The following is a 21,614-nucleotide window of genomic DNA, read 5'->3' as shown; positions in this document are numbered from 1 at the left end:
TGGCATGTTGCAGAGGGGCCAGTCCCCACGTGTCTCCACAAGGAGGTTATCTCATCAGCAAGAAGAATATTGAAAACGCAGTCAATATTATGTGCCTGATTGCCATATATTACAAAATGATATTCCTGTAGAACAGAGTGAAAGCCAGAAAGTAATTGTTCCCATGAGACTCTCAGGGAAATGGCTTGGGCTCGCAAAGGAAATTCCCTTTGGGGCACTGCGTCGAGGAGCTTGGTTTGGAGAAACACAGTCAATCTCCAGAAAATAGATCTAGTAAAACCCAGTTTATTTAAATAGCACTGAGCCCTTGGAGCTGTGGTGCTAATTCCTTTTGGCCATTGCATGGCTAGTAGGAGCTGAGGGTGCAGCTGAATGACAAACACACTGAATGCAAATTCAATTCTCACGTGCTTTTCCAAGGAGGGCCAGTGCAGCCGCATGGGTGCAAATAAGCAGATCCTTTCCCCTGTTTGCAGGGACACCTGCTGTCGGAGTGCACATTACTGAGCAAGAGAAGCAGCTCCAGGCTCCACCCCTAGCTTCTTGTCTTTTGCTGCTGTGGGTTGCAATGTCTGCAGCTGTTGTTGTTATTATTATTATTATTTTTGATGATCTCCCTGCCTCCAAGATGCTGTTTCTTTCAGATCCTTTTCCGCTGCGTTTGATCAGAGCCAAGAAGACGGCTTTGACATTGTGTGTGTTCCCTTAGCCCACTGCAAAGTCCTAATCCCTCTAATAGCTGGAGGTTTTCAGTTTAAGTCTTTTATTAATATTCCATCTTAATTGTAAGGCACTCCAGTGATATCCAAAAGCCTGCCTTATATAACAGTCTTATCCATACTCGAGTCCTTTGGAGCTGGAGTGTCAGGAAAAAACTGTTTGATCTGCCTAGTCTGTCATTAGTCCTCTGCCTTTAATGCACAAAGCCATTAGAAATTAACAATACATTTCAAATGTTTAAGCTCAATCAGTGTATATTTTTAAAAATTTGATATTATTAGAAAGAGTGTGACTTGCTGTCATAGAGAGATTTAAGTGACGTAGTTAGAAAAGTCTCTATAAAGTCTTCTAGGGGCCTTGGTATGCAGCTCTACATCATCTGGAAAGTGAACAGAGCTATAGGATATGGAGACAATTAAGGTATTTCATAAAGTGCCAGTGTTGACGAGATCCTACTACGAATTAGGTTTTGTGAGCCAGGTAAATAGATGAGAACACCTGGAATTGGGAACTACTTGTTTCCTCACTGTGCATATCCCAGGCAGTCACTGAAATAAGAGAGAGGCGGTTTTGCTAATCAATAATAAGCCTTGTTGAAGTATGGTTCTTGAGATTTTCATTCATTGGAGATGATCATCCCTTTCCCTGCTCTAACGGCTTCATTTTTTTCAGGCAATTGCACGCTTTTCCCAATGTTTTTATATTTTAGCAAAGAGAGAAGTGAGCTGTAAAACTAACTAACTGGCATGTTTAGAGGAACCTTTGTGTTTACTTGTCTGAGGGGCATTTTCTTCAGGAGATTGCTTCAGCTCAGACTGAGCGAAGCCTAGAGACTAAACAGAGAGCCTTTCTGTAAACTGATGTAGGAAACCAACTGCTTTAATAGAGGTAGATGTTATTAATGAGCAGATAAAGGAGAGATGTGAACTTGAGCTTCTGACAGCAAATACGAACCTCTCCTTAAATCCCACGTGAAAAGATAAAGAATGTACGAGCACATGTCTGCAGTCTGCAATTAGAAGGCACATCCAGAAGCACATTTTTTTATTCCACCTTCTGCTTATGCTGCTTTAAATGGTTTTTAGAAGCCCACAACACTTCCTACTGTGTATCTGATAAGAAATTCTTAAATCCAGACTTCAGAAGACCTTTGGAAATGGGCGCTAGCCTCCGTACACCGGTGTATAAGCCGCGTCCCTGAAATCTGGACAGCTGGTCGTCGCCACCGCGCTGACTTGGGTTGGGCCCTTCTGTACAATTCTGAGAAGAAAGACGATCTGTTTGTTGCGTTTCTGTCTAAAAGTTAAATCACTCGTAATGTCCTACAGAAAACTACTCATTCCATAGGAGTTAATGTGGTCCTTTAGGAAGTGTCATCCTTAGTAAGTATGAAGTGGAAATGCTTCTCTAGATGTTTAACAGGATTTGTTGGAAAATATTAAAAACCTAAATCATTCAGTATATCCATTCAGTATATATATTCACTAGATAATTGTACTAATGAGATATTAGAGCAACCAGCAAAATGCAGCAACCCTCTGAAATGAGACAAGAAAAGCATTTTGCAACTAACTCACTCGGAGAACTGACAAATGATTTAATCAGAAACTGAAGGCTAATTTAGGCAGAACGTCGCTGCCTCGGTTGTAATTTATTCAGGATGTCAGGACTTTTATTAAATTCTTGTAAAAAAAAATTAGATCCCCGACATTACGAATCCTCGGGCGTGTTAGGTTTCTTGTGCCAGTGACAGCGGTAGAGGCACATCACTTCCTCACACTCGGTGGTGCGGTCGGTAGGCATGCTCTCATGGTTTTGGGCAGCTCTGCTACTGGAACAAGGCGTCCGTCCTTCCTGACCCGCTTCCCCCCGGCAGTATTGGTGGCTTGGGACTCCTGTATTTCTTTCCTACTCGTGCCTCTTTGTTGTATAACTGAGCTTCTGTTGCATAACATGGGCTGTCTCATGCTGGTAGCTCGTATTTTAGTTGGTCAAAAGATGAAAAGCAGCAGCTACTTTTATTCTGGTTCCTCGGGTACTACAGAACTGGCAGAATAAAATATGAGGCCTGATCTATCATAGTCTTGATATACTTTAATAACCTTTGCATTTGAAAGTAGCCCTCTCCCACAGGAGCAGCAAGAGGTTTTCCCTGCCAGGAGACTGGCCAAAGATCAGGCTTCCAGGCAATGAGCAATAGCAATTTATTGCAATAAACATTTATCAATGTTTAGCAATTTATTCAGCCTTGTCCCCAAACTAATTTCTCCTTGCAACACAGACCCCCAGTACCTGGCTTTCAGTGCTACACTCTTTCCCTCATGTTCCCTCAAACTAATTTTCTAGGCTGTTGATAAAGAACCTTTTTAATTTTTTAAACGGCAAAGATTAAATGATCCTAGTCAGAAAAAATACAGGCTCTTTCCCTGGTAACCAGGGATCCATGTAATGCAGCTGAAGAGTCCACCTGTCCCTCTGAGAAGCAGCCACAGTCCTCTGGTCCAGACCCTGCTTCAAGAAGAGATCACTGCCTCGTGTACCTACCTTACCGTGACTGTAAAACATCCGCATATGCTTGCGAAAAGGTTTGCTGTTCCCAGGGAGAGCTCAAGTCATCTAAAAGTAGTAAAATATGAAATGATTTGATTCTTTCCTTCTAATGTTAGTTGCTGGCCTCAATTTCAGCCAAAGACAGGCCGACTAATGGAGCATTCCTTTGCTGTTTTCTCTTCAGCACATGGTCATTTTATGCCTTGGGACTGTCAGCGAGAGGCACCGCCGTCACTGTTAAAACCACATGGGTCTTGCTTCAGTGGTTGTCTGAGTATTTCCATCTTGTACCCAAATCTCCACCTTAGTGGGCTTCCTGCCTGCCCTGGGGTCTTCCCCCGCTCGCAGAGCAGTGCCTTCCACATCGATGTGACTGGGAAGGGTTGGTCCTAGTCTGGCACAGAGATGTCTGACATGAAAGAGGTGACATTTGCCAGCTGTGGGCACATAAAACTGCAAAGCTGAGCCAGCTTTACCAGCTTAATTAACTGCGTTCCTAGCTGTGTGAGCTGGAAGACCATGAGACTCAGAAATGGCATGAGGGAAGCAAGTAAGGTGAGATGTAATTCCCAGAAAAAAATAATAACAACATTTTTTTTCACAAGCCTGGAAGAGCAGAGGCTGGATCTCATTGCAGCCTGGCCACACACACTAGCTCAGGGAGCTCTGACGTGTTTGTCCCGTTGAGCAGCGGCTTCTGTTGCGTCTCCTTTCACGTTATTTCATTTAGGAAGCAAGGAAAGGGTTGGGGCATCGCCTTGGTGTGAAGCTCAGGAAGGCACAGCCTGGTCCTGCCTCTGGTGAGCCCTTTGGTTTTGTATTATAATGTGTAGTGTCCTTTGTCCCTGCACATTTTCTTCTCCCCCACATCTCTTATCACCTTGCTTTCCTCCAACTCCCTTCCAATAGCTCTTCTTTTCTTCTTCTGGACTTTTTTGTCCCATCCTCCTTTCCCATGCCCACAGGCTTATTACGAGATCGCACTGCAGCCTTTCCCCCGTCAAAGCTATCTGACTGTAGCAAAGTGACCTCCAATGCATCTGCCAGCCTCATCCCGACAATTACACAGAGACGTTCCCCGTCTGCAATCAGGAAGCAAGTAACCGGGGTGGATTTGAACACGGGGATTACAGCCAGAACAATAATGCCTTTGTAATGCTGTCGGGATTATTCCTCTCCCGTGGAGTAAAACCTAAAGAGCAATACCAAGTCTTCAAGCAAACAGAATCTCCAGCTGTCGGTGCTTTTGCTTCCTCTGGAGGCAGACACATGCCTGTCTAAACACAATATGCCAGAAGACCAATACTTGGCAGCTTTTATTGAAAAATGCCATGGTTCTGAGGCCCTTTAAAAGCGATGGAAAGGTAGTAAAGGGAAAAGCAGGCCATAAACGAGGGCTGGGCAGCTCATCATCTCTTAGGGGACAGCTTCCTGGTTAGTATCCTGATTCCCAGCCCAGTCCAGCTTGGATGTTACTGCGCTTTGGCAGATTGTATGATATCATGTTTACCCTCGACGATGATGTTCTTGCAACTGCAGGTGAGAGGAATAATAAAGACTGAAAAACTGCTACCAGGAGAACTGCTCCAGAACATCAGGCCCTTTGTGCCTTCCCATCAGCAGTTTGCTGGAGTTTTTCTTTTTCTTTGAGCAGTTCACACTCACTTCACTCTCAAACTCCTTTTCTGGGTTGCTGTCTTTAACTGGATTTGAAACAGACCCTTCTGAGTCCAGGGCAGGCAATGAAGGCCTTGTGTTCTTAATTTTGTTTCAAAATTTTTCTCTATATAAGTGGGGCTGAAAAAAAAAAACTGGCCAAATCCTTCCCTCCAAAATGCTCACGCGTTTGCTCACATGCACAATTTTTTTTTTTTTTTTTAAGGAAAGACAGGATGTCACACTTGCAGGCAGTGTGTATTTGTAACCCCAGGCTGGAACCAGAGTCCCCAGGGACTCGCTCACCCCCAGCGCCCGTGGTTGGGGCACGAAGCGCGGCTCCCTCTGCCTGAACCGCCCTGATAGTTTTGACTTAGCTCCGTCTCTGGCAGCAGTGAGCACACATATTACATAATATAATCTTGGTGTCTTGAGGATTTGGGCCTGTCCTGTTCTGTGCCGCCAGCTGGAAGAGAAGCCACGCTCCCTCTGGAGAGATGTCCCTGTGCATCTCGCTGCTCAGCCGGGCTGGAATTATGTGCTTCTCTCCGCAACCGGGCGCTGTCGTTCCCTGGCATCTGGCTCCAGATAGCTGGCTTTTTCGCTTGCAGCGGTTGGTACACAAGCACTGCGATCCCAAGATTAACTTGTCAGAAAAGGAGATTCATGAAAAACCTCAGAAATGAATTTGGCAGGAGGGTATACTCAGGGATTCTCTGAATAGCCGGGTTTTTCCTAGCCGAAACCCAAACGTGGGTGTCCTGGACAAGTAGGCTTCCAGTCTGTGTTCTCGCCATCCTATTTCCCAGTTGCTTCAGCTGCTGTCTCTTAGTTGCTCTGTTCTGTAACACGGCCCTTGCCTGCATTGTTATTGCCTGTTAGGCGAGCTGTTGCTTGCCCTGATCCCTGAAGTGCTCTCCAAAGTGATGAATCACACCTGCGCTACCGAGTCCCTGCTCACTAATGAGGCATCTGCTCCAAATTCTGCAGGGCTCACTTGATTGAGGCAAGGAACTACAACCCACCTGTGGACAGTAATATCCCGACAGTCCTCAGGAACAGCTCAAAAGACCCCAGTGAGGCTGAGGGCAGTGTTAGTCAGCGCTAGGCAGGAATCTTACCCGCGTGAACATCCTTACAGCCGTGCCTTGCAGCACTGGCTGCGACTCCAGAAATGGCAGCTTCTCTAGAAGCACTATCGCATCCCAACAGAACGAGCCTCCCCAGCACGGGGAGGTAGTCAGAAAGTTTTGTTTCAGCCTCCTGCTACCCCTGAGCTTCCCGGCCAAAGGACCCCTTCGGCAGCCCTGGCTCCAGCACTGCAGCAGTGAAAGCCGGGGCTGGTGCTCATCCAGTGGGGCTGCCCCCGAGCCGTGGTTCTGGGCTGGCGATACCAAAGAGGAGCAGCCTGTTCTGAAAAATACATCAGTAAACACACCTTGCTTGTAATTAGGAGCTGAATTGGCGCTCCATGTATGAATGGGACATTGCAACTCAACCCTTTCAGGCACCACAAGAGCTGCTGCCAAGCGTCCAGAGCAGAAGGGGGGCAGAGGGACCCCCAGCCTCTCCTCCCTGCCGTCCCGAGGATGGACATAAGGCCCCTGGTGCAGAGATTCACACCCAGCTGCCACCCACCTGGTGCTGCTTGCACGGCTGAGGAGGGGGCAGAGCGCCCTGAGGCCAGGACCGCAGCGTGATTTTCCCTCTGCAGCAGCTTTGGCCTTAGCAGCGTGCGTAGCCGTGGCGGGACCCCGGGTGGCAGGGGAGATGCCCTTTGGTCGTTGCACCGGAGCCTGTGTCATCGCGTAGTAACTGCTGGGCATGTGCCAGCGAGAGCGCAGCGAGCGTGGGTAAGCTCACTGTGCGGTAATCACACCTTCGTCGTGCTGGGTGCACGCACTGCCGAGGTATATCCAGGGCTAGCAGCAAGGCACAAGCGCTGTCTGCAGCTGAGCAAGAAGGAGCGGGGTCCTCTCCTCGGCAGGAGCATGTGTCGGAGCTGACACCATTATCCTGTACTGCTTTTAAACAGAGCATCATTATTGAACCACCTGTTGCCACTTAATTACCTGCGTCTGAACACAAAGACGTTAAATAATCTGCTTTTTTTGCACAAACTCCTTCGGTTTTACATCCTTTTCTGCCGTGCCCTAAGGAAACCTCCGTGCCCGTTTCCAAGGCTGGAGGAGAACTTCCCGAGCGCGTTCCCCGGGGTGGGCAGGGGCTGAGCACCGAGCCTCCGCTCCTGAACTTGGGGTGGTCCGGGCTGTGTGCCGGGGGGGCTCCGCATCCCCCGGGCAGTACAGATGAGGCCCCAGGGTTCAGACCTACAGCGGCTCCCAAGGCAGAGCCCGGGGGGGTCCCAGACCCTAGGCAGAGCCCTGGGGGGGTCCCAGCCCTCCCGGGGCCACCGGGGGTGGGCGCGCGGCAGCGCTTCCCTGGGGGCTGCGACCCTGGAGGGGGGGCTCTGTCTGGGGGCCACCCCTTCCACAGACAACGTTTTCTTTTTTTGGGGGGTCCCACCCCCGGGTGCCACCCACCGGGGGCGATGCTCGGGGGCCGGCAGCTGGCCCCCCCCCCCCCGCCGTCCCCTCCCCGCAGCGCTGCGGGAGCGCCGCCCGGCTCACCTGGGGAGGGACGGGGACGGGGACCGGGGACCGGGGGGGGGGGGGGCAGCGGTGCCCGCCGGCCCCTTCCGCGGCCTTTGTGGCGCCGTCACATGGGCCGGGTGCGGGATTTAAGCGGGGCTCCGCAGGACATGCCGGGAGCGGCGCGCCGCAGCCCTCCGTGCCCGCAGCGGCAGCGCTCCGCCCGGCCGGGGATGCGGCGGTAGCGGCCCCGCGATGAGCGGCTCCTCCATGGCGAAAAGCGAGTCCCGCACTTCGCTGCTGAGAGCGGCGGGGAGCAGGAGGGCGCCGGGGGGACCCCCCCAGCCCCAGCCCCAACCCCGCGGGGGCCGCGCCCGGGCTGCGAGGGGGCAGGCGGGGAGGGAGCCGAGCCCCGAGGCGCTCCCCGGGGAGCCCAGCGCCCGCAGGCCGCTGTGCCAGCCCCCTGCCCGGGAGGACGGGGCGAGGGGACTGGGGAGGCCGGCGGCCGGCGGGGGGGACGGCCAGCAGGAGCCCGCGGAAGGAGGAGGCAGGGGAGCCAGGCACCGGCACCGCCACCTCCCGCCGCACGGCAGCCACGGGCACCCCCCGGAGCAGCAGCAGCAGCAGCTCGCAGCCAGGGATGGGCAGGAGGAGGAGGAGGAGGAGGAGGAGGAGGAGGACTTTTTCTTCGGGCACAGGCAGAGGGCCAGCAGAGAGTCCCTAAAGCTCTCCGAAAACGCTTCGCCTCCGTCCAGAGCCGGCAGCAAGTGCTCCGCCAAGTCCGGCGGCAGCGAGCGGCCGGTGGAAGCGGACCCCCTCTTCCACCAGCTGCACCCCATGCTCAGCTCGGTCTTCGGCCAGGTAAGGAGCCAGGCGCCCCCCCGCCGCCCCCTGCATCCCCTCCCGCTGCCGGCGGCCGCTCTTGCGCTGCTCCGGGGCTGCAAATGCACCGCTTCCTCCTGCCCGCCGGGGCCAAACTTCCCCGAGCGCTGCGGCACCGCCGGGGCGCTGCGGAGCCGGCTCCGAGCGGGGGCCGGGGGCTCGGTGCCTCCCCCCCCCCGGGGCTGCCGGGCACGGCCACGACCCCCGGGGCCGCTGCGGAGGGTGCTCCGGGGCTCGCCGACGGGGGAAAACCCTGGAGCCGGGGGAAGTTGTGGCTCTGCCTGGTGAGGGTGAGTGTCAGGGAAGCGATTTATTTATTTATTTATTTTTAAATATATATATATATTTACTTTATTAGGTTCCATCTCTCTGGCTCCCCGCCTTGCTTTGCTGTATTTGTTTACATCTCCTTATGGTACATTTCTGTGCGATCAGCACATGAATCATTTCTGATGGCAGAAGCTGTCAGGGGAAGGTAGTGGGGAGGACGACAAAAAAATCCTGACCCAATTCCGAAGCCTTCCCAGTCACCGTGTTAGGGTGGAACAGATGCTTTCGGTGTTTGCGAGCGCTTTCGGTACAAAACTGTCATTTTTAGCTGCCTCTGGTAGTGAAATTACCCAACAGGGCTACCCTTTAAAAATGAAAAGGCAGAGGGAAGACCGGCTTGAAATTTTCTTTTAGAGCCGTTTAGGGATGTTACTGGGAGATGTAATCTCCAGGAAGATTAATGTAACTGCAATCTCCCAGAAGCACAATTATAGGTGTAAGCCAGCAGCCTGGGTGGCTGAGTTCCAGCCCGGGAAGTGATCGATTAACCCAGAATTATGACTTGGGGGTTTCGTTGTTTGTTGTCGCGTGATTTTTTTTGTGTGTCTCGTTTTAAAGCGGGTTTGGGAGGCTCTGCAGGATGCCCACTGAAATTGAGATTATGGAGGTAACAAGAAGAATTTCTGTGATTTGAGGGGAAGGATGTGATGCACCTGTACCTGTTCGCTCTGCTCTCTGGAAGTGTTGTCTACTTCTGTTCACCCTGACTTCTCAAGAGAAAAATCAGACCTCCTCTGCTCTCCTCAACAATTTTGCATCCTCACTAACGGTCTGTCATTTATGAACATTACCGCTGTGTTGAACTCGGGACAAATATTACCCTCCCCGTGCCCATGATGGACCAGGAGCCTAGATTAAAATTTTGTAGCAGCAATAAGGAAGGGCCTAGCGAGTGGTCGGGTGCTCAGCTAGGTCACAAAATCAATACTGTTTGAAAATGTGCAGACTGAAATCCATGGGCTCAGCTCTGACTGGTGCTGTCTCCGTGGTTCTGAGGAGCATGAGGATACATCTGAGAATGGATTTTAAGTCTGTGGAGCTGTGTCCCCCCCAGTGCTGAAGTACAAACAAACCCGTGTCAGGGCTCCTGCTTGCAGAAACCTCTCTGGTTTCGAGCTCGGTCCTTACCCGAACGGCACCTTCATTTCACCTGGCGTGCTGCATTCCAGTGCCATGATCCGCTCCCAAATGCCGCACACTTAGCAGAATTGAATTCCAGTGCAGAACAGTGCTGCTTACAGAAGAGGCACAGACACAATCCTCGTTTTCCTTCTTGTGCTCAGTGCATAGCACCAGAGCTTAGAAACGGCAACCAGCAGCATCTCTCTTTAGAAGCATAATACTATTTATTCCCATTTCTCTCTGTACTCAGCTCTGACTTGCTTTCTCTGAAGTAACCATGAGGAAATGACCATCTAGTGGAGGTTTTAGGAGCAGGGCAGTACAGGGATTCGTGGATATAAAAGGGGAACTGCAATATGGGATATGCAAAGGGCTGTATGCAGGAGGAGAGATGTGGAGATCTTTTGTAGTGATCTCAAAATCCTGGGATGGATATGGGTCTTAGGATAAGAACTGGGAAATTCTGTCATGGTAAGGAAATTTTGTTTCTGCAACTGAAGAGATGGATGCTAAGCATTGTGTAAAAATATCTTGAGACAGAGAAGGACTGAAACCTGCGGGAGTGCAAGTTGCAGCCTGGGTTGAGCCGTGGTCGCAGGCGCAGAAATGTCCGGGACTGCAGCATAAAGCTGCAGGTGCTGTAACACCAGTCTGCACCTCGTAATTAGAAGCCAGCAACAGCTCAGCAGACAGTTTATTTAATCCGAGAACTTCTTTCCAGCCCACACAGCCCACTGTGAAACAGTTAAACCAGTAAGTTTGCAGCACGTACAAGGAGGGGAGCCCGGCGATGCGTGTCTGCAGCAGCAGCGCACCGATACGTCCTGTCCCGGCTGCGCACCCGGCGAGCACCATCCTGCTCCCCTCGCGGCGCGGTGCGTGGCCGCAGATGCAGACACCACCGCGGTCCGATCAGATGCACCAAAAACATTGCAGGGATGACTTTAGAGAGGATGTCGTTACTGCAGTCAGAGCAAAACGAGCAGTCCAGGACTGGAGGATTGTGTCTGAGGGAGACAGATTTGTAGCTGTGCAGGAGAAAAGAGCGAAGGCAGAAGTGCCGCGTTTATATAACTGGCACAGCGATGTGGTGCGCTCTGCGTGTGTACTCCGGGAGAATGCTAAGATACTGCCGGGATACAGGATGCAGTGATATTTTATTAATTAGCCTCGTGCTATATTGGTGCAGTGATGCCGTGATATAAAAAACCACAGTAATACTCTTCTTAGGACATGGGGCTGTTTTGTAACTGAGCGTTACACGAATTATTGAATGCAGGGGAGCGTGACGATGCCTTAGTGGGGGCCAGGGCGTCATCCTGGGGTAATGACCTGTCCGCACCACGGGTCGGTGAGGCGGCTGCAGGAAAGCACCCTGTCGCTCGGGGGGGTTCTGCGGTGCTGCACAGCCCCGAGCTGGAGAACGCGGCCCGGGCAGCGCAGTGGTGTGGGAACACAGTCCTGTAGCAGAGCAGGGATGTGACACCGGTGCCACGCGGCGGCAGTTTGGCAGCGCACGGGCGTGCTAACAGCGGAGCGCTGTAGCTTGACAGAAGAGTTGAGCGGTCTGACGGTGCGGTAATACAGTATTCCAGGTGGGAGCTATTCCGTGCAGCAGTGATTACTTCGGGCGTGATATTAGCAACGGGTTGTGCCGGCGTGACAGCACCACCCCGCTGCACAGAAGGCAGCGAGCGAGGCGTTACCACCGTGCTGCAGTTTCGGTCGCACGACTGGGACTTGGCACGAAGGCAGTGCCACCAAGAGACACGGTGACTGCGGGAGCACGGCCGGTTGTGCCGCGCATGGGGCAGCGGGCAGCCGTGTTTGCGGGAGGCACTGCAGTGGCGGCAGCTCCATCCAGCAGCGAGAGCTGGGCACTGACTCACCGTGGAGCTGGCAAGGATAACGTCTGGTCATGCAGCAACATGGGAAAGTGGCGCAAAGAGGGAGCGTGGGGAGGGTGATGGTGTCGTTCTGGCCTGTAGCAGGGGAGTGCTGGAGTGGCCAAGAAGCAAGGGAGTGTGGTGCAGGAAAAAGGAGCGTGCTGTCATCCCTTGGAGTGTCCCGTAGGGTCGCTCCAGGACGCAGGGTAGCAGCAGTGCCGTCCCAAGCAGAAGCACGCCCGTAACAGCAGAGGAGCAGCGCTACCTCAGCCGCCGGGCTAGCAGTGCAGTGGCAGCAGGCGAGTTATTAATGTGACAACAGCAGCAAGAGCAGCTCAGAGGCTGGGACAGCAGCGCGGTGGCAGCGGGGACCGCGATGCAACAGTTGTGTGGCAGCAGGATTCCCGGGGCAGCGGTGATGGGGCAGCAGCACAGCAGCTTGGCCCTGGGCTAGCAGCGCAGGTACTGCGGCACGCAGCCCGCCGGTTCTCTGCACTTCACTCCTGTGCCCCGGGGTCGGCCTGGCTGGCACCTTGAAGAGAGCTTTTTGTGGCCTTTGCTATGCAATATTAATTTGCAAGCGATCCTGCCATGTGAGACCTGACCGTTTTCAGAGCCGTTTAGCTTTCACACCCTGCCCGCCTGTTAAATTTTTCAGTGAAGTGATTCCCCAACAGTTTTCTGTCAATTGCCTCTGGTAGCATGGGGATCAGGGGGGTCAAATAATGCCACAGGGAATCATTAAATATTTACGGGCTTCTGCTGTTAGCACTGTGGCCAAAGGGGCTTTTGTATTTCTATTTGTACAGGCAGTTAAAAGGCACTCCTATCTGCACCATCTCCCAGTGCCATTTTAATGTCAGTATCCGAATTACCATTAAAATAGGGAAGGAATCTTTCTGCATCTCCCATTTTCCTTTTCTGGTACTGCTTGATCTTCCTTTACTCATAAGTTTTAGTTAATATTAACAGGTTTTAATGGACCTTGGAGCAAACCAGAATGTCAGAAGTGGCCCTGTTCTGGGGCAGGACGTGTCCCCAGGCTGCCTGTGTGGGAAGCAGGTGCAAAATGCATCCTTTTGGGTAAGGAGAATGTGCCTTGCCCAGCCTCTCAGCCCGGCTGGTCTCCTCACCCGCAGGACGACCTTGTTCCCTCGAGTGCCTTCGACTCCGGCTGACTCTAATGGGATTTTGCCTAAGAGCAGATGCTGCGGCAGGCCCACACGTGGAGCTCTGCCAGCAGAGAGCCTGGCAGCCCGGCACAGCCGAGGGGGGCACCACTAATGGCCCCGTGACGGAAGCTTTCGGCTGCCCCCGTGTACCAGCGAGGGAGGCTGCTGTGCGCTGGGCCGGTGGTGGAAACTGTCGGGTGCAGCGCTGTGGGGTAGTGGAGGTGAAGGTGAAATGCGCTTGCAGTTCTCGTGTGCTGTGCTGCCCCGTGCTGTAAGGCAGAGGCAGCGCTGATGAGGCAGGGTCATGGTGAACCAAGGGCAGTTTCTCAGCTATTCTTTTACAGTGTTAAATCGACGGAGTAGCTTGGGGCAACCAGATTTTTCCTATGGCTCAAAATGACTGGCGTTGCAGGGACGCTGACCCTGCTGCGTAGCCTTAGCTTACTGCTTCTGAAGGCACACAGGTTAGAAGAGACAAAATCCAAAGAAACTCTGCATTCCCTCTTCCTACTTTGCTTCCTCTTTTTCGGACACGTCTGAGAGCTTGCTCTGACCCCCAGAAGCATCCTCAAGGTGCCCATCAAGGGAAGACAGGTGTGGGCTGCTGCTGGGCCCTGCAGGGGTCCTCGGGACACACAGCCCCAGGGCAGCAGTGCTTCAGCTTCACTCGCAAATCCTCCTCCGCTGCGTGCCCCTGCACAGGACTGGCCTGCTCCGCTGGCTGCAGCAGGGCAGGGAGGAACCAGCCTGAGGGCCTGGTTCCTGCCCCTAAAAGCTCCTTCCCCGGCCCATCAGGGACCTGGCGCGCCCTTGGGGCCCTGGGTTTGGCAGTGCCCAGGGAGCCTGCAGGTGTACCGGTGCCAGGAGCGTGGTCCGAGGGGGGAACCACACGTCGTGCTGGTGGCCGGGCACCTACTCGCAGCGGTCCGGGTACCTGCATGCATCCCGTACAGCCTCCGCGCTTCCTGCCCTGCGTGTGTTGGCACAGCCCACGTCCATGCATGCAGCCTGACGTAAAGAGCCTTCACGTAACCGCCGTGTCTGCAGACCTACAGCCTGTTTTGTGTGTCCTCTGCTAGATCTTTGGTGTGGCTATGCAAGCACCTCTGTGCATACACGCATTCCCGTGCTTACGTACTCGGTGTATAGGGACATCCCTGCCTGCTGAGACTGCCATATGAGGTGCAGCTCATGTGTTTTCTGTATGTAACGGGCACGGATACAGAGGAACAGTGTTCCACTCGAGCACATCCACCCAGCTTCCCCATTGCTCAGCTTGGAGAAAGAAAAATTACATTTATTGCTTCTAAAAAGCTTGAGGGATGGGAGCCAGACATACAGAATCACTGAGGGGCAGTGAATAAGCTTGCTGCCTGCAGTGGGTCTGCCAGCAAACATTAATCTTTGTCAGTGATTTACTTTTAAACAAATCTGTTTTAAAAGGATATGGAAAGACATCAAAATAAAACCAAGCTAAAGGAACATTCATTAAATATTCAGTTCATGAAATACACAGCAACATGAGCTAATGCACTGAAACGCACAGCCCTTCTGGTTGGGTTCAGCTTATCTTGTGAGAGAATAAAATCTTTCAATAATGAATTAACCATCGTTTAAATTAGCCCTCTGTGTGTTCCACCAACCTATGCTGCCTTGATTTTTGTTTGATGCAATGTTGGCTTTGAACAAAGTGTCAGGGAGGAGTTTAGCTGTAGATGTAGTGGATGGGCTGCAGGTTTGGCAGCTGAATTCGTTGTGGTTCTTTCTAGCATCGCAGCTTCAGGAGATGGCTTTCCCTGATGAGTCCATGAGTGGTATTGATTTCCAATAACAAGCAGCTATGTGGTGTGCAGCCAGTAAAAGGCGCTTAGCTAACTTTGGGCTCCCTTTCAATAATCCTCTGACATTCCTGTGACCTTAGAGAGCAGCAGCAGTGCCCATGAGCTTGGGCAATCCTTCAATTTCAGTCAAACGCCCCTCTTCGACATAAAGACAAACAGCTGTCGTAGCTTGTGCGGTCACATTGAGTTTTTCAGGAGCCTTCTGCACCGGCATAAGACCACGAGCTCAATACAATGTATAAATGAAGTCATTAGCAATATTCTAATCTCTCTTCTATCCATTCCTCCTTTAGAGTGCTTCGCACCTTGCAGCCATCTTTGGAAAGAATACATAGCATTGCTTCATCCCACTCAGATGAAATACACTCTCCGCTGTTGGAAGGAAACAAGCAACCATGTACCTTTGTGAGGCATCGTGTCACAACAGCTGAGGGCAGGAAGCAGAAAATGGTCAACATCCCCTCTGTATTCTGCTGAAATAACAAACAAAGTAATTCAGGTAGTTTGTGACAATTCTGAAGGTGCTGTCAGGTCCCTGCTCAGAACAGAAAGGAGGCAGACCTCAGTTTTATGGTGGTCTATCTCATGTATTGTTGCAGGACTGGATTGGAGTATTTGGCTAGTGTGGATTCCTAGGGCTCTGCTCATCCACTAGTCAGCCACACCTGCTGCAGCACCGCAGCGTGCCAGCCGGATGCTGAGCCCCTGCCCCTTTTTCCTTTCAAAGAGGTGAGAGTCCCAGGGCAGCACCAGCTGCTTTTGCAGGATTCCCAGACAGAGCACAATTCACAGTTCTCGTACTTCTGAACAAAGGGAAGGGACCCTCTGAGGCTTGTTTTATACTGCATGTACCTGGCAAACTGTTCTAGAGCAACTTGTGGGCTGTCAAACTTCTACTTGGCTTTTTGTAGCCCATTGATGGTCTTTAAAAGCAGAACACACCCACAGCACGTAGTGCTCTGGCCAGCGCATCTTCTGTTGGGTGAGTGCAAAATGCGAGCACCAGATCTGCGTGGAAGGTGTCAGGAGGTGGCACGTCCCCATCTCTTTTCATCTAGCGCGGAATAAAGCTAGCTAATTACAGACAAAGCTGTGCGAGACGGAAGTTGGCTCTTCAGGGTTTGTTACCTTGAGAGGGACGGAAAGCATCCTTGGTTTTTTAATAACCTTTCTGTTGTTTGTGATTGAATATGATCCAATTGCTCTAATGGAGGAGAATATTATGCACAGCATGAGTCAGCAACACTTTCTTTCTGGAACAGCTGACAGCAAAGAAAGTTCCCAAACTCTCTGCAGAAATATTCCTCCCCCCAGCTGAGGGGATGGGCTGCATCTGCCAATGCTTGCTGGTGCCTCTGCTTGAGACGGACCTGTCCTTGCCTGATGGGAACGTGGAACCATCCCAGGTTCATTCGAGGTTACACGACACAACTCAGGATGCAGTAAAAGCACTCGGGAGCCTGACGCAGACGAAGGGGAAGCCAGTCGCAGAGGTTTGGAGTGCCGGTGCGTGTTCCAGTGGCTGGGAGCTTTGAAGCAAGGCCCTTGACAGCACTGGCAAAGGAAGGATGTTAATAAATCCAAATGCTAAGGCTCATCTGAGGTCATCCAGTAAACAAGACTGGGCTGTTTTTTGTAAAATTCAGATCTATGGCCGTCAGCTAAAGGGTGGTTGGGAGCAGATTTGAAAACTAATAATCAGTATGTGCACTCTCTGCTCTGGCATAGAAAAAATAGATGAAAAATTCTTAGCCTGCTAGGAGAAATTAAATAAGGTGGCATATTTTAGGATACTAAATCTTCCAAGCATGCAATGAGTTCTTAGATAAAACTGTGGATTTCAATGAGAAGATGCTAGGAATGCTGTACTATGTACTCTCCTCAGAGATTACCCCCACCCCCAGGTACTGAGGGCGCCCTTTGCAGCGTTGTGTTACAAGCAACGACCTGATCTGACGTTCCAGCAACTGGAAGTCCATGTACTGAAACGGGCCTGGCATCCGATCAGTCTTCCTGTACAACTCTGTACTTCCACTGGAAATGTTTGCCAAGCAAGGCTGCGCTCTGATAAGCAGTCCCACATTTTGGATTGACTTTTGTTCTTTCTGTTGGAGCGGTCGGATATTTGCTGTCGCGGGATAAAGTCTCTTGCAGCTACCAAGTGATTAGCCGTGGTGGGATCCAACGCTTCCCTATGGAATAATTATTTGTACCAGTGGTGCCAGCCTGAAGTAAAGCACTGCTGCTTTTTAAAGAATCCAAGCGTATTAAACCACCTAAATCACTCCCTGGCAATGCCAAGTCATCCAGCCTGCTCCCTGCTCCTTACCCAGGTCAGTCAATGTGCCAAACTCCTTGCCTGGGAGCTGAGAGCTCACTCGGTGCCAAACTGCATCCGCGAAGGTCTCTGCTCTCCACTGTGGGTTTCAGGGAAAAGGAGGGGATGCAGGCACAAAGGCAAAGGCTCGCATTTCGCACGGTTCCTCCTGATTTTTAGAAAGTTTACAACAGAGCCCCAGGCCTTAAAAGAACAGTGTGATTGCCACAAAGAACAGTGTGGGAAAGCCAGTATACATGCATGTGCAGCCCTCCCACACGCACCCTGACTACCCCAGATATAGGCATACCCACAGATCAGCACCTACACACAAATGCTTTTGACACACTTATTCTCAGCATCCTGTTCTCTTACAGCAGCCTCATTTGGAGGAAGGGAGAAAATATGTTCCTTCTAACCTAATCTTCTGATGACCTCTCCACCAACCCCACTCCCCTGCATCTCTCTAAGCTGCCCTTGGTGGCGATGAACAAGATCCCAATGTCGAAGCGATTTTCCTCCTCAAAGGTCGGCAGGGTCTGTCTGCTAGATAGTGATGTGCTGCCCAATTGCTCTTAAGGGATTCAGGGTAAATGAGGGGATAAAGAAACTGTTTCCGACCACATCTCTCAGGCCCGCTGCGGCTCTGCCAGCGCTCCTGCAGAGTCCAAGGACTGACTGTGCTGCAAACCTGGTGCGAGTGGGCTCCCACCCATTGCCTCTTCCCTTCCCTTCCCGGATTGTGAACTCCCTTCCGAACCTGGCAGCCGATTTCAGCGCTCTCTCTCTCTGCCCTGCGCGTTTTCTGTAACTGCTGTGACTGCAGGGAAGAGAAGTAGGAGAGCAGGGAAATGCGGCAGTCTGCCGCGCTAGCTGGCTCCTGATGCCCTGCTGCAAGCTACTATTTAGGGGTGACCACCTCAACTTTTGCTGAGGGGCACTGAGAGCTCTGCAGGACATGCTCATTGCCTCTTTTACAGCCCCTCTGGCAGTTTGGGGGCTGCGATGGATTTTTGAGATGGGCATTTCTCAGTTGCGGGGCGTTCCTGGCCTCTGCGCTGCCTGCCAAGGGGAGATTTATTCTCGGCAGGGAGGTGATGCTCTCTCTCCTCTCTGCTCCGGAATTGGAGTCATTTGTCTCGGGAGGGAGCCCAGGCGCCTCGCTCGCTGTATGGCAGCTTCTGCTCAAGGGAGACAAGCACTTCGTCAATAAACAAGGAGCCTGGGGAACGGCTCCAGCTGACAGAGGACATTATTAACGACCAGCACTTCGGCCAAGGGTAGATCAGCCTCCCATGAGCTGCTTTAAGAAGGGAAAGAGAAATAGAGCCAAAGATGGCAGCCTCGAGTGGAGCTGGGAGTTTTGGCATCCTCCTGCGGTCTCCTGCTGCGGGGGCCCCGGGCTGTGCCAGCCCCCAAGGGGTGACTCTGTATTTCCCCTCCGTCAGGGATCCTCAAACCATGGCAAGAGGTGGTAGGGCCCCCTTAGGAAAGGTTTTGCTTCCCAGCCCGCCATGGCTGTGCTCCGATACGGAGACCTTCCAGACCAGAGCTTCCCCATCCCCTCTGTCCCTCAGTCCGTTTGCTCTGGGTACAACAGGCGTCTTCCAGTGTCTGCTACTGCAGCTTCTTGCTTCGGAGGAGCTGTGGGCCTTCGTGCAGCTCCTCCCAGGCCATGCGGTAAAGAAGGAATGGAGGAGATCTGAGAGGAGGGGAGGCTGTTCCACTGCTTTCACCCTTGGAAAGTGGCTACTACGAGGAAGAGCAAGAAACACTATCCCACATCGCCGTGTGATCCTGGCTGGGTCTGGAACAGGAGAAGCTGTTGGCTCTTGTCATGGCTGGACTCCTAAACTAATCTCCTCAGGTGGAAGAAGCCTCTAGGCTCTAAAGCAACTGTTGATTCACCTTACAGTCATACTTAGTTTGCCACAGCACCATCTGGGTGGAAGCAGAGAAAGCCCTGCTCTGTTGTGATGTTGACAGTTCATCCCTCCCTGTCTTACAGCTGCCAGGACAGTGAGTCTTTGGCTCCTGCATGAAGAAAGCCCGTGGTTCGAGTGCTCAGCCCATGGGCTGGTCTTTGCAGAACCTTCTGTTTAGGACCATGCTTGCAAAAAAAAAGTTGTGAAATCTTTGAGCTGAACATCAGAGCGTCCAGGCAGCCTGCTGCATGGACAGGTGTAGGATCAGTGTCAGCCTGGCCTTCGCAGCTCTTGAAGGAGGTAGCTCTTCGTGCCATGGCTTCTTACCTCCGTGAGCTGCTGCCATGGTGGCGGCTTCGTGGCTGGGGATGCATTCACTGCCCTGTTCAGGTCCTGCTGCCTGGGCTGATGGTGAGTTTTTTATGCAATTTGAATCTCCTTTCGGACTGAATGCTCTTATGTGCAGCCTGAGAACAGAGGAAGAAGTACTGGGGTCTCATCCCCTTTCTTTCAGAAATGATTCAACAGGCCTGAAGCTCAGAATTCAGAGCTGGGTCTGGGTTTAGGAGCCCAGGACTCAGGTGTTTGGGTCTGATGCCCAAATTCTTGGTTTCACATTACCCAGCCTGGGGCTGTTCGGATTTAGGATTCGGGTGCGAGCCTGTCTTTGGCAGACTTGTACAGGAAAACCTCCGCTTGGTTTCTACTTGCAGAATGTTGGAAAAAAACTTTAAGACTGGCTCAAGGTCTCTCCCTTGTGGTTAAAAATTTCTATCCCGGGGCTGAGAGCATTGTAGGGACCCTGCGCTGCTGCCCCCGGGCTTGCTTCCACCGTGGCAGGAAAAGAATGAGGGACTTGCAGGTCTGCTAGTCTTTATAAGCTGAAACAGGTCCCACCCAGCTAAACGGTCCCTTTCTGCTCCAAAACGAGCTCTGGACTCTGCCCCAAGCCCCTAAGTGGATTGCCTTCTGGCCAGCCTTGCTCTCTGGTGATTGAAAAGCTGAGAGGAGGTAGGAGGGGGGTGGGCAGGGTTGCAGTGTTCAGAGGCTGTATGGACCCAAACTAGCTGGATTCACTGAACTCATCACTAAAATCACTTCTTGCGGTGCCTCTCTGTTTTAATTCTCCCTGAATCAGCTCTCTCCCATGAGTGAAACAATCTTGCCTGCAGATTGAGGGGGGTGGGAGGGATTTGAACATTAATCTGATGTAGATTATACATCCGCCTCCCTCTCTCTCCCCTTCTCACTCCCTCTCTCTCCCTCTTTCTGTCTGTTTCTCTCCCCTCCCTCTCCTTCCTGCTTCATCTCTTCAAGAAAGTGAACATAAAGTAAAAACACGGAGAGAGAGAGGCAGAGAGAGAAAAAGCTCCCCGAAGAGGGAAGCCCCAGCAGCCAGTAGCTGTTTGGATTTGCCTGGCGCTGCCTTTCTTGCTTTGCTCCCAAGGAATACCTTTAATGGGATCATTTGCTTCAGTTCCTTTATAACCAAGTTCACCGGAAAGGCAGACTCAACATATTATGGGCAACTGTGTGAAGTCTCCACTGAGAAACCTCTCAAAAAAGGTATGTTCCCTAAATCAAAGTGAATTGTGCTTTTCCAGCCCTGCTTCTTGGGACGGGTGATGTCGTGGGCAGACGGGAAAGGGAGGTGGGATTGCCGCAGAGGTGTGTGCGAGGGGCTCAGCTCTCTTTTCAAGTCTTTTTTTGTAAGAGCTGCTCGTGCAAGGGCAGCCACTAGAGCCCGGGATGCTGAATGCCACCACGTGTGTGTAAATAAACGTGCGTATACATGAGCAGGCGTGTGTCCTGCTCCGTGTGTGCATGCCCACTGAGTCCATGCCGGCTTGTGCTCGTTGATGTGCACAATAGGTTGGCACACGTTGTCTGTGCAGGCAGCTTAAGGTATGTGTATACGCGTGAGCTTGTGTACGTGCGTGCGTGTGCTTCAGTCGAGGGTGTCTGCATGAGTCCTGTCGCGTGTGTTATTTCTGCAGGGACACATTCGTGTGCACGTGAATGGCCGTGTGTTTGTGCGTGTTCCTGCCGGGGTGTAAGAACACGCACACTTCAGGAGCGTATCTGTGGTATGTGCGTGTCCGCAGCTGTTTGTGTCTCTACACGTCCATCCAGAGGGGTGTGAGCAGGCGCGCGGTGCTTGCTGTGTGTGTACGTGGGGAGCTGTGTGTGTCACACACTTCTCCCTGCTTGCACGCGCATGGTACGTGTGCTGGGGTGCGTCTTCGCAGCAGTCTGCATGTGGTTTTGTGTACGTCTGTCCTTCCGTACGCACACATCTCCTTTGGGTGTATGCATTTGGGCACAGCAGCATGTTTTCCTGTGACACGTTTGGCCGTGCCCCTGTGAGGGGACACGCTGGGCCTAACCCCTGTGTGCATCCATCGCGTGTGCCATCCATCGCGTGTGCCATCCATCGCGTGTGCATCCATCGCGTGTGCATCCATCGCGTGTGCATCCATCGCGTGTGCCATCCATCGCGTGTGCCATCCATCGCGTGTGCATCCATCGCGTGTGCATGCATCGCGTGTGCATCCATCGCGTGCCCGGCAGCACAGCCCATGTGCACAGGGGCCTGGGCCCGGCCCTGCGCGGTGTGCAAGC

The 21,614-nt window shown here is 52.3% G+C and overlaps 1 protein-coding gene and 1 long non-coding RNA gene across 8 annotated transcripts in view; one reads left to right on the top strand and one right to left on the bottom strand.

Moving 5' to 3' along the window:
* Window positions 1-4,014: 4,014 nt before the first annotated feature.
* Window positions 4,015-7,632, bottom strand: LOC308179273. The gene is made up of 2 exons (XR_013940313.1): window positions 7,557-7,632; window positions 4,015-6,947 (listed from the first exon to the last, which is right to left on the bottom strand). It is a non-coding gene; the product is annotated as an uncharacterized lncRNA (long non-coding RNA).
* CABP1 (calcium binding protein 1) overlaps window positions 6,940-21,614 on the top strand; it is a gene marked incomplete at its 5' end in the record, with an annotated part of 27,290 nt that continues 12,615 nt past the window's right edge. For 2 of the 7 annotated variants that reach the window (XM_080559150.1, XM_080559149.1), the window contains one exon: window positions 6,940-8,378. In XM_080559150.1, coding sequence (XP_080415276.1) covers window positions 7,773-8,378 — 606 coding nt within the window. Of the gene's footprint in view, window positions 8,379-15,043; window positions 20,559-21,614 lie in introns of all 7 variants that reach the window. The other 5 variants (XM_080559154.1, XM_080559153.1, XM_080559152.1 and 2 more) reach the window with 5 other exon arrangements.

This window comes from Anser brachyrhynchus, assembly GCF_964034855.1.
Source record: "Anser brachyrhynchus genome assembly, chromosome: 17".
NCBI lineage: Eukaryota > Metazoa > Chordata > Aves > Anseriformes > Anatidae > Anser > Anser brachyrhynchus.
Note: the sequence above shows the minus strand (reverse complement) of the source record. Positions and strands in the feature narration are given on the sequence as shown.